The sequence below is a fragment of the Phytophthora parasitica genome, assembly GCF_000247585.1.
Source record: "Phytophthora parasitica INRA-310 unplaced genomic scaffold supercont2.105, whole genome shotgun sequence".
In the NCBI taxonomy this organism is placed as follows: domain Eukaryota; phylum Oomycota; class Peronosporomycetes; order Peronosporales; family Peronosporaceae; genus Phytophthora; species Phytophthora nicotianae.
In genome coordinates, this window is record NW_008649091.1 from 69696 (window position 1) to 81219 (window position 11524).

General features: G+C 52.4%; 5 protein-coding genes across 5 annotated transcripts; 3 read left to right on the top strand and 2 right to left on the bottom strand.

Annotated features, from left to right (window-relative positions):
- Nucleotides 1-2092, top strand: PPTG_19187 (hypothetical protein). Its single transcript, XM_008917542.1, has 5 exons — nucleotides 1-293; nucleotides 362-630; nucleotides 698-765; nucleotides 830-917; nucleotides 982-2092. Exons 1-5 carry the CDS (start codon nucleotides 109-111, stop codon nucleotides 1959-1961), a joined length of 1590 nt encoding a protein of 529 aa, XP_008915790.1. The 5' UTR covers nucleotides 1-108; the 3' UTR covers nucleotides 1962-2092.
- Nucleotides 2093-2409: 317 nt separating this feature from the next.
- Nucleotides 2410-4873, top strand: PPTG_19188 (heat shock protein 90-2). The gene has a single exon (XM_008917543.1). The coding sequence runs from the start codon at nucleotides 2626-2628 to the stop codon at nucleotides 4744-4746; it is 2121 nt and encodes a 706-aa protein (XP_008915791.1). The 5' UTR covers nucleotides 2410-2625; the 3' UTR covers nucleotides 4747-4873.
- Nucleotides 4874-5584: 711 nt separating this feature from the next.
- PPTG_19189 (hypothetical protein) lies at nucleotides 5585-8891 on the top strand. The gene is made up of 2 exons (XM_008917544.1): nucleotides 5585-6027; nucleotides 6095-8891. Exons 1-2 carry the CDS (start codon nucleotides 5653-5655, stop codon nucleotides 8810-8812), a joined length of 3093 nt encoding a protein of 1030 aa, XP_008915792.1. The 5' UTR covers nucleotides 5585-5652; the 3' UTR covers nucleotides 8813-8891.
- Nucleotides 8847-9621, bottom strand: PPTG_19190 (hypothetical protein). The gene has a single exon (XM_008917545.1). The coding sequence runs from the start codon at nucleotides 9537-9539 to the stop codon at nucleotides 8910-8912; it is 630 nt and encodes a 209-aa protein (XP_008915793.1). The 5' UTR covers nucleotides 9540-9621; the 3' UTR covers nucleotides 8847-8909.
- A 994-nt stretch (nucleotides 9622-10615) lies between these two features.
- On the bottom strand, nucleotides 10616-11484 carry PPTG_24526 (hypothetical protein; the record flags this gene model as incomplete). Its single annotated transcript, XM_008917554.1, has 4 exons — nucleotides 10616-10628; nucleotides 11021-11174; nucleotides 11268-11324; nucleotides 11418-11484. 4 exons carry the CDS (start codon nucleotides 11482-11484, stop codon nucleotides 10616-10618), a joined length of 291 nt encoding a protein of 96 aa, XP_008915802.1.
- Nucleotides 11485-11524: the final 40 nt, after the last annotated feature.

An 11524-nucleotide genomic window follows, 5' to 3' on the forward strand; every position in this document is an offset into this window, starting at 1 on the left:
ACCAATACTTGCCCCGCTTTAAAGCCTAGTAAAGCCAAGCGGAGATACGTGCGTAGGGCGCCCAAGAAGGTAGGAACTTCTGCCAAGAGACAGATTAAAACGGCGTGGATGGACTCGGAAACGACAGCAATGGGGAAGCCCCCAGCCAAGGCCGGCCGTGCGCCCAAGACAGCAGAGGAAGGAGACAAGGACAGTAAGAGCGGGGACTGGCGGATGGAGGGGGATGAGGTCAAGTTCTTCCCCTTTCGAGAGTACAACCGGAAGGACAAGTCACTCGGTCTGCTGTGTGAGAAGTACGTGAAATTGCTGGGTTGTATGGTGTATGCTGCATTGTATTGACTAATGCTGTTGCTGTATTTAGCTTCTTGAAACTGTACCGGGATGACAAGATTTCGGAAATCTGTCTGGACCGAGCAGCTACAGAACTTGGGGTGGAGCGGAGGCGGATCTACGATATCGTAAATATCCTCGAGAGCATTCACCTTGTGAGTCGCAAGAGCAAGAATCTTTACAACTGGCATGGTTTAGCCTCCCTCCCGACGTCCATTAGTGCGATGAAGCAACGATACGCAGAAATGCAAAAGTCGTCCCCGACTGGTCAAAGCGGCACGGAATACCCGCCCATCAAAAGTAAGTTGCTCCATCAAGCGCTCGATTGTGTTTTGAGAGAAACTAATACTTTTTGCTGCTGCTATAGGCGATCGTCGAAGAGGCAAGTCATTGTCCAAATTGAGTCAAATGTTCGTCCAGCTCTTCCTTGGAAAGGTGCGCCTACTTTACTGTTCACATGACAAGAATCGTACGGCTAATTCTTCATTACTACTTACAGGAGGACTGCATTATCCCGCTGGACCAAGCTGCCAAACAACTTATACAAATGGAAGATAGCGAAAGCGAGGAAGACCGTCTACTGAAGAGTACGTTATTACTCCAGCATTTTTTTTTTACTATGCTTGCTTACAATATCTTGTGCCTCCGTAGCCAAAATTCGTCGATTATACGATGTGGCCAATGTCTTGGTAAGCGTCGGATTGATCGAGAAGCTGCAGCTTTCCAACTCCCGAAAGCCCGTATTTCGGTGGAAAACGCGCAACGCAGAAGCGACTCCAAGCACCAACCAGGCAACAACTGCGATCACAGCTGACGAAAGCGAGAGCAAACCGGCTCAGACTCTTTCCGACAATATAGTCGATCTAAAGTCAGAATCGATGTCTCCTAGCGTCGATATGGAGGATACGGACGCCATTAAGTCCTCTCAGTCGTGCGATAGCGATATGTTTGACGACGGTAGCGATTCCCAGTCCGACACAAGTACGAGTGGCTCGAAACGGAAGCAAACAGAGCAAGACGGGAGCGACGTGAGTATGTCGGATAGCGAATCCTCTTCCAAGCGTAGTCGGCATAGCGAACGCAAGGCAAGCATCGACAAGCCTCGAGCAGCAGGCTTGCTTCGCATGGACGCCAACAATGAGCCCATCCATCCGCAGACTATTCTGTGTGAGCAGCAAGAGCAAGTCAAGCTCTATATGCAGCAATACATCCAAGAGTACCTCGAGTACTTGGCAACGCACCAGCAGCTTCCCGATGCAGCCACTGTGACAAGTAGTGCTGAAGTCTCCACGTCCAAGCCCGATGCCCACGGAACTCCAGTGAGTCTTCCGTCACTGGCTGGGAGTATCCAAGATCTGCTCCTGTCCGAGAGTCCGCAATCGGTGGCCGACATCATGGCAGCTCGAGTCATGAACCATCCACTTCCAGCAACTGCAACGTCACCAGTTGCGCCTGAGCCGGAGGTTGAGGCGAACCCACGGCCACTGATTCTCAGCGTCGGCAAGAAACACGGATCAGCTGCCAAACGACCGTCAACGTCAACCCAGCCGGCCACAACTCCAAAAGGCGAGGATCGGTATGACGCACCGCGGAATCTGATCTTGGCTCTCCAGCCACGCTCGCAGTCGTAGGAATATTTAAGGCGAGATCTTGACACGGTCGAGACGCTGATAGTGACGAGCTGGTGATAAAGTGTATTGTGAATGTATCTCAACTTGAGTGTATATCCATGGACACATGTCCATCCATCAATCTAAACGCTTCAATCACTAGCTGCAGCCACCGCAAGAGAATGTTGTCACCAACAAACGTCTCTTTGGCCGCCTCGAATTTTCGCGCAGTGAACGAACGCCACTTGGTGGCATGTTCGAGAAGGACAGCCCCCCACTCGAAACACCTGCCACGTACCCGACTCGAGAACGCATATCGTCGGACCTAGTGTTTCACTGCTGTTTCGATAAAACTCAGACCTCCAGCAATCGATCGGGTACACTGTACCGTCTAATCTCTGGCCCGTCGCAATCTAGAAGATTCGAAGCCGGTAACGCGTCATCTCTCCCAACAATCAAAATCAATCTACACAAAACATGGACGTCGCCCCGCCGATGGAAGTTTCGATGACAACGTGTTCGAACCCAAAACAAGAAAAGATCGCCCGTTAGTTTGGGCGCTGACCGTTGTTTGGCTGGCGGGCAACCCCCTTTCCTTTCCAAACCTCTTGATCGGCCTCATTCTTCAATCTTCCCAGTTGGAATCAAATCCAAGTCACCAAGACACAAGAAACACACAGAGAACATGAGCGCTCCGGAAGCTGAAACGTTCGCCTTCTCGGCCGACATCAACCAGCTGCTCAGTCTGATCATTAACACGTTCTACTCGAACAAGGACATTTTCCTGCGTGAGCTCATCTCGAACGCCTCGGATGCCCTCGACAAGATCCGCTACTCGTCGCTGACCGACGCCAGCGTGCTGGACACGGACAAGAACCTGGAGATCAAGGTGATCCCGGACAAGGCCAACGGCACGCTTACCATCCAGGACTCTGGTATCGGTATGACGAAGGCTGACCTCATTAACAACCTGGGTACGATCGCCAAGTCGGGCACCAAAGCCTTCATGGAGGCTCTGGCTGCCGGCGCCGACATCAGCATGATTGGTCAGTTCGGTGTGGGTTTCTACTCTGCCTACCTGGTCGCTGACAAGGTCGTGGTGCACTCGAAGCACAACGATGACGAGCAGTACGTGTGGGAGTCCGCCGCCGGTGGCTCGTTCACCGTCACGCCCGACACGTCGGAGCCCATTGCTCGTGGTACGCGCATTGTGCTGAAGCTCAAGGAGGACATGCTCGAGTACCTTGAGGAGCGCAAGCTGAAAGACCTGGTGAAGAAGCACTCGGAGTTCATTGGCTTCCCCATCAAGCTGTACGTCGAGAAGACGGAGGAGAAGGAAGTGACGGACGACGAGGAAGAGGAGGACGAGAAGGAGGGCGAGGACGACAAGCCCAAGGTTGAGGAGGTTGAAGAGGAGGAGGGAGAGAAGAAGAAGAAGACCAAGAAGATCAAGGAAGTGACCCACGAGTGGGACCACCTCAACAGCCAGAAGCCCATCTGGATGCGCAAGCCCGAGGACGTGACCCACGAGGAGTACGCTTCGTTCTACAAGTCGCTGACTAACGACTGGGAGGAGCACGCCGCCGTCAAGCACTTCTCGGTGGAGGGCCAGCTGGAATTCAAGGCCTGTCTGTTCACCCCTAAGCGCGCGCCGTTCGACATGTTCGAGGGCGGTGCCAAGAAGAAACTGAACAACATCAAGCTGTACGTGCGTCGCGTCTTCATCATGGACAACTGCGAGGAGCTCATGCCCGAGTACCTGTCGTTCGTCAAGGGTGTTGTGGACTCGGAGGACCTGCCGCTTAACATCTCGCGTGAGACGCTGCAGCAGAACAAGATCCTGCGTGTGATCAAGAAGAACCTGGTCAAGAAGTGCCTCGAGATGTTCGCGGAGCTCGCCGAGGACAACGAGAAGTACAACAAGTTCTACGAGGCCTTCAGCAAGAACCTCAAGCTCGGCATCCACGAGGACTCGACGAACCGCACCAAGATCGCCAAGCTGCTGCGTTACCACTCGACTAAGTCTGGCGAGGAGATGACGTCGCTGGACGACTACATCTCGCGTATGCCGGAGAACCAGCCCGGTATCTACTACGTGACCGGTGAGAGCAAGAAGTCGGTGGAGAACTCGCCGTTCATTGAGAAGCTCAAGAAGAAGGGCTACGAGGTGCTGTTCATGGTGGAGGCCATTGACGAGTACGCTGTGCAGCAGCTGAAGGAGTACGAGGGCAAGAAGCTCATCTGCGCCACCAAGGAGGGCCTCAAGATGGAGGAGACTGAGGACGAGAAGAAGTCGTTCGAGGAGGCTAAGGCTGCTACGGAGGGCCTGTGCAAGCTCATGAAGGAGGTCCTTGACGACAAGGTGGAGAAGGTGGAGATCTCGAACCGTATTGTCGAGTCGCCCTGCGTCCTGGTGACGGGCGAGTACGGCTGGTCGGCTAACATGGAGCGTATCATGAAGGCGCAGGCTCTGCGTGACAGCAGCACGTCGGCCTACATGACGTCCAAGAAGACGATGGAGATCAACCCGCTGCACCCCATCATCAAGTCGTTGCGTGAGAAGGCTGAGGCTGACAAGAGCGACAAGACGGTCAAGGACCTGATCTGGCTGCTGTACGACACGTCACTGCTGACCTCGGGCTTCAGCCTGGACGAGCCCACGACGTTTGCCAACCGCATCCACCGTCTCATCAAGCTTGGTCTGAGCATTGACGACGACGATGACGCTGCTGATGAGTCGATGGAGGACCTGCCCCCTCTTGAGGGCGAGGACGAGGAGGAGAGCACGATGGAGGAGGTCGACTAAGCGAATTGCCTTATAGTCATTGGTGGGCTGCAGTGCCCTGGTTAGCTCTTGCATTTTTTTTTGGTGGATAGGTTTAGTTAGATCTTCATAGTCGAAGGTTCCATATATTTACGATTCGCCTACCCTACGATTTCTTATTTTTCAAATCTTAGAAAGCTTTGGTCTTAGAAGAACTGGGCAACCTTTGAACAACGATAATCTGAATAAATGACGGATAGATTACCGATGGATGTAATACTTTTCACTACAGTATGTCAAACGATTACTAGTATCTCATTAAAATCTAGCACAAAATATCCTGCGGTTCTATGGCGGGAAAACCACTGTTTTCACCGCCATCCACTTCAAGTATTGGCTCTACAGTAGAAGAAGCCTTACCGATCTAACTGTGAAACCAATAGAGGATGTCTGCTTTTGGCAGCACCCCAACCAGCGTGTAGCCATTAAAAAATTGCATTACCAAGGCCATTCCTAACAAAACACTTACTTCAGCACTTCGAAGTACTAGTACTGTGATACATTTTGTGCATATCATGCAGTTCCGAAAAACGTTTTCGGACGGTAGGATACAAACTCATTGGCTACTTAGCATGCTGTACGGGTTTCTGGAATTCCAGGAAGCTTTCAAACATGAGTTTTATCAACCTTTACTCAGCACCCTTTCACAGTACACTCTTGTCTCATCCCATCTCAGACGTGCTCTCCGCCAGTCAATCGCGCTGTTGATTCGTACTTAACGATTTCTTCAGCGAAAAACCTCGGGTGTCCCATCGAAAAACCTCGCTAATGTAGCCATTTGTACCCTTTAGGTTACGTCGGGGTTACATGGCTTCCATCCATCCGTAGCTCGTCAATCAGACCCAAAGCAGCAGAGTCACCGCTAAGCTCTCTCTATACACAGCAACGATGGACGTGGCGAGCCTACACAACATCCTGCTGCATACGTTCAGCAATGACGAGGCCGCGCGTAAGGCCGCCGAGGAGGCCGTCGCGGGTCTGCACACCGTTCCTGGCTCCGTGCAGCTGCTCATCCAGATCACCGTCGAGGCCAGCGTGACGCGCGAGATCCGCCAGGCCGCTGCCGTGTCGCTCAAGAACCTTGTGCAAAAGTACTGGGAGGGCGCTGACGGCCCCGAAGGTCAATGGATGCAGGTTATTAGCCCCGCCGACAAGGCGCTGGGTCGCCAGAACGGCCTCGAGGCGCTCCTGGTGTCACAAGACTCAAGCATCCGCTCGCTACTGGCCGAGACCGTCGCTTACATTGCGCGCTTCGACTTCCCGGTACGTTCTGGCTTTGATAGCACTCTTAGCGTCACAATTGGTTTCATAATATTGTGGTATGACGTAGGACTCGTGGCCGACGCTGATCGACGACATCTGCAAGAACGTCCAGAGCGGCGATGCCAACCGCATCATCAACGCACTGCTGGCGCTGCGTCGCGTGGTCAAGAACTTCGAGTACCGCTCGGAGGACCGTCTGGCCCCGCTCTTTAAGCTCGTGGAGGTGGTCTTCCCCATGCTGCAGAACATGATGGTGCAGATGCAGACCAACAACTCAATCGAGGCTGCGCACATGATGCACCTGATCCTCAAGACTTACTGGTCGTGCGTCAAGACCAATTTGCCGCCGCACATCGCGCAGACCGAACAGGTCGTGGCCTGGATGAACATTTTCCGCTTGGTCATCGCCAAGCCGCTGCCCGAAGCCAGCGAAGGTGGCGAACCCGCTGGTCAGCCAACGGACGAGGAGGACCGTGGCAACTGGCCTTGGTGGAAGCTCAAAAAGTGGGCGTTGCAGATTCTTTGCCGCTTCTACACGCGTTACGGTAACCCCAAGAAGGCCGAGGAGGAGTATCTGCAGATGTCCACGGTATTCCGTAACCAGATCGCTCCGGAGCTCCTGCCGTGTGTGATGGAGACGCTCGCGTTGCGTAAGAACGGACGATTCTGCACGGATCGCGTGGTGCAGCTCGCTCTCGTGTTCCTACAGGAGGCTGTGGACTCAGCTGTGACGTACAAGCTCATTAAGCCGCACCTTGGCTTCCTGTTGTTCGAGGTGATCCACCCCGTGCTGTGTCTGACTCCTAAGGACTTGCAGCTGTGGGCTGAGGACCCGCACGAGTTCGTACGCAAGACCAACGACGTGTTCGAGGACTTTTTGGACCCCGTTTACGCCGCTTCCAACCTGCTCGCTGACTTGTGCACCAAGCGTGGCAAGGACTGCTTGCCGAACGTCTTGTCTTTCTACAACAACATCCTGAACACGTACTTGGCTACTCCGGATGACAAGAAGGACTACATCCAGAAGGATGCTGCCTTGCACGCTCTCTTCTCGCTGGACGGCGTGCTGACCAAGTCGAAGGCCCACAAGGACCAAGTGGAGTCGATGATTATTACTCACATCCTGCCAGAGTTCAAGAACCCGCACGGTTTCCTGCGTCTGCGTGCGTGCAAGATCTTCTCTCGCAAGTACATTGAAGGCATCAAGTTCAAGGACGAGCAGACCCTGATCAACATCGTCAACGGCATGCTGGACGCCATGTTCGACCCGGAACTGCCCGTGCGTATCGAGGCTGCCAAGACGATTCGCTTTGTCGTCATGTACCCGCACTCGGACACCGTGGTGGAGGTGCTGCGTCCTCGCCTGCCTCAGATTTTGGAGCAGTTCTTCAGCCTGATGGACGAGATCGGCAACGACGAAGTTGTGGTCGCACTTGAGCACATTATCGACCGATTCTCCTCGGAAATTGGTCCGTTTTCCGTGCAGCTGGTCGCCAAGTTCGTGGAATTCTTCGGTCAGTTCACTGCTGTCGCCGAGGAGGACGAAGATGCCTCGCTTGCTGCTGTATCGTGTCTGGATGCCATCAACACGATCCTCATGAGCATCCACAACCACCCGGAGCTGTACGCTCTGTTGGTTCCTACGCTTGCGCCGGTTATCCACAAGATTCTCACAGACTTCGACTACGTCGAGTACATGGAGAGCGGCATCGATATCCTGGGCTCGCTGGCCTTTTACAGCCATAAAATCGCCCCGGAGCTGTGGTCGCTGTTCCCTCTTATCTTCGCGAGCTTCAACGACTGGGCGTCGGACTACTTGACAAACTTCGTGCCGGTTATCGACAACTTTGTTGGCCGCGACATCGACGGCTTCTTGGCTGGTTCGTGCACGAACCCTGCTACTGGAGCCAGCGTCCGGTACCTTGAGCTCGTCTTCAACATGGCCAAGACCGTCTTCGAGAGCACGAACGTGCAGGAGATCGACCTGTGCGCTGCCTGCCGTCTGCTCTACTCTCTGCTGCACAACCTGTTCGGCAAGGTGGACGAGTGCATTCCCCCCATTACGTTGATGGTGTGCAACAAGCTGGCTGAGCCTCTTGTGGACTCCACGGCGCGCAACCTGCTGGGTGTTTTCGGTAGTCTGCTGCACTACAATCCGGCACTGACGCTGGATGCCTTGAATCAACTGGGCGCTGCTGATGGCGTGTTGAAGATCTGGCTGAGCGACCTGTCTCGCTACGACAACTACCTGGACCGCAAGCTGTTCATCCTTGGTGCCATGTCCATCTTGCGTGCTCCGGCCGACAAGATCCCGGCAGCTCTGCGTCCGCACCTTAAGCAGCTGATCCAGGCTGCTATGAAGGTACTGGCCGAGTCCATTCAGAACCCGGCTCCGGGTATCATTGACGGCGGTGAAGAGGCCGAGGAAGGTGAGGAGACTGAACAGCTCGAGGAGCTGCTGGAGAACGGCGGATACGCCTCGAACGAGGACGCCGAGGACGTGGTGGACGACCAGTACTACGCCATCCTGCGCCAGCTGCGTGAGGAGGCTGAGGGTCAGTTCGGCTACGATGACGAGGGTGACGAGGACTACATCAGTCTGCTGGACGAGGTGGACGAGGTAGAATTCTTCCTTAACTCGCTGCAGGGCTTCGCTCAGACTCACGCCCAGGAGTACCAGGCTCTGGGTCTGGAGGCTGATGCCACGACCCAGCAGGCTCTTGTACTATTCCAGGCCGAGCACGCTAAGAGGAAGGAGGCGCAGGCCCAGAAGGCCCAGCAGTAAAGTCGAGATAGAAGGGCAAAAGCTGGAGAAGAGAGGGAGAGTGATATGGTTTTTTAACATACATTTTTTGTTCAAAACATTCGCTTGTTATTGCACTCTACGCCTCGGTGGTATTCTGCAGCATCACACGGTAAGCTTCAAAGTCGAACTGGTCGGGTTTGTTGTTGAACATGTCTACATGTTCGTAGAGCTGGTCGTCCTGGTAGCTGGCTAGAAGCTGTTTAAGCAGGAGCTGCGACTCCTTCTTGTCGAGCATGTTGATGACATCAGCACGTACCAGAGCGAGCTCCTTCTTCGTCAGCAAATCGTCATACAGTGAGACGGCAACGCAGGGTGGCGCGGCGCTGGGGTTCTCCTTAAAGGCCTCGAGGTAAGTGATCAGGAAGCACGACTGCTGGAACTGGCACAGCATATTGAAGAACCCTTCCTGGCGGTATACGGGGAAGATGAAGTAGGGCGCAGCCTCAGCGCGCTTCACTAGAGCCTGGAACTCGATGACGTCCAGCGTGGTAGCCACGGCGTCGTCCTTGTCAGCGTGGAACTCTTCCCAGATGCTGCGGATCTTGGGTGCTTGCTCACCCTCCAGCAACTCCATCTTCACGATCTGCTCCAGCGAGCGAGCGCCAGGGTACGAGAAGCCGGCGTCAGCATTGGAGTTGGCAAAGCTGCGCGCATGGCGGCTGGAAAGCAGGACACGGCGACCGAGACGTAGCGCAATCGAAGACATTGGGACAATTGAATGACGTACGTGTGGCTGTCAACTCAAGTCTATAGGTGTGGACCACATAGTTTATCGGAATCAAGATGGCTACACAACTGCGTTTTGAATCGGAGCCTTGTACGTACTCGCCAGGTTGTCTTGAACGCCCTTATGAAATAGCCTCACGCAAGCATTCATATTTTCTCTAGCACTGGCGTTATATTGTGTCCCGAGTTTAGCACACCCCACACGTATTTATCGTGTGAGCAAAATACATCACCGTAATCAAGATGGGTACATTCATTAGGCACCACTCCTGCCCACAAGATTAACCAAATTCGCAGCACTATCCGCAAACCGTTTAATTGCTTCCCTCTTTCGACAGCTGCTGACGCTACGATCACTATCACCACCGGTATGAGGTTAGAACACTGAAACCTCTCTTCGGCAACACGGAGTTTGTATGTCCAGCCTTCCATGTAGCCTTAATTAATTTTTCACGTATGTACACTAATTGATTTCACGTTCAGCAACTGCTCTCTTGCACCTAGATTAGTCATTATAGAATTGATGCTTGCAAATGTTGCTAGACTATTAGGGAGTGCGAGATCGGCGTCCTGAAAATTCTAGCGACTATTGGTAATGAATTGGGGGATATTTTAAAGGTGGAATGCCAGACGAATGGGTATGACTGGTAATGCTATTTTAGCGAGCATCCTTGCTAATGTTCAACCAGCTTCCTATTGGATAAAACTAATTTTGTGTACTGTGAATTTGGTCAATCTTGTGGGCAGTGCTGATAAATATTCTCCATTTAAATATGGCAAATGTTTACTTCGAAGCATAACATAACCTCATATACCGGGATTGAATTTAAATATGTCCAGTGATTACTTTGAAGTATGGCATAAACCCGTAGGCTGTCTTATAACACTTCGATCCAATGTTTACCTCGAGTGCGCCATAAACTCGTATTATTTGTTTATGTCACACTTCGAAGTAAACATACTGAAATTCAAGTACTTCAACAGTAAGAAAAGGCTTTAAGTCTTCGTGTATGCTGAATCAGTCTTATTTGTTCACAACAAGTAATGTAAGGTCGTCTACAAGTACAGCCTGTTCAATACCTGTAGTGTACTGGGAACGTCACCTGTGTGAGCAAGTTCAATACTCGACTTGAGGCTCGAGCGGTCTGCGCAGCTCGGAGCGAATCTTAAACACTAACAGAAAGCCGGTTAAATACTGTAAAAATACCACAAACTTGATCACAGGATGGGTAAGCGACAGCTGTACATTATTGTGTCGGAGTGATTATTGCCACATACGTTTGTGGCTGGTTTGTGGTTAGTAATAATTTTGTGTGTAATAATTTTGTAGTGAAAAAAGTGAGTCATCAGTGAGAGAAATGATATTAAGATTACGAATTTCTTCACATTTTGATACTGTACGATAGGCAGAATATCTATAACAACAATATTGAGTACTGATAGCGCGGATTAGCTTAAAACCTATGCAGAGTTTTTTCGAGGTTCTTGGACAGGTTTGGCTGCTGGTTGCTAGACCACGACGCTTCACACACGTTGACGACGTCCTTACCGTCCGTGAGATCGACGTAGATGTCGTTGGGTGTGGTCTGGACGTTGTTGGTACCCACAGGTCCCACTGGTCACTATCATTACACACCACGACCAGACAACAATCATTTTCTTGACGACGATCTGGCGAGGGTGTTGCTTCAAGACCGATAGAGCGTACCGATCTCCTGTGCGAAAATGCCTTTGATTTGGACGGTGCCGTAGTGTAGCCGAAGTGCTACACCACCGTTTCCTCGGTGTAGTGCCGTAGGTGGCCATGAGTGTTACACTGGAGATGGCGCCGCTCTTGATGCTCAGTGCGTTGTCGCACATCGTCTCACCAAAGTTTCTCGATAGTTCAGTCGATGTACAGTGGATACTTCCTCTTGCACGGGCATTCCTGATCGTGCCGACACTCTCAATGAGAAACACGGTCTT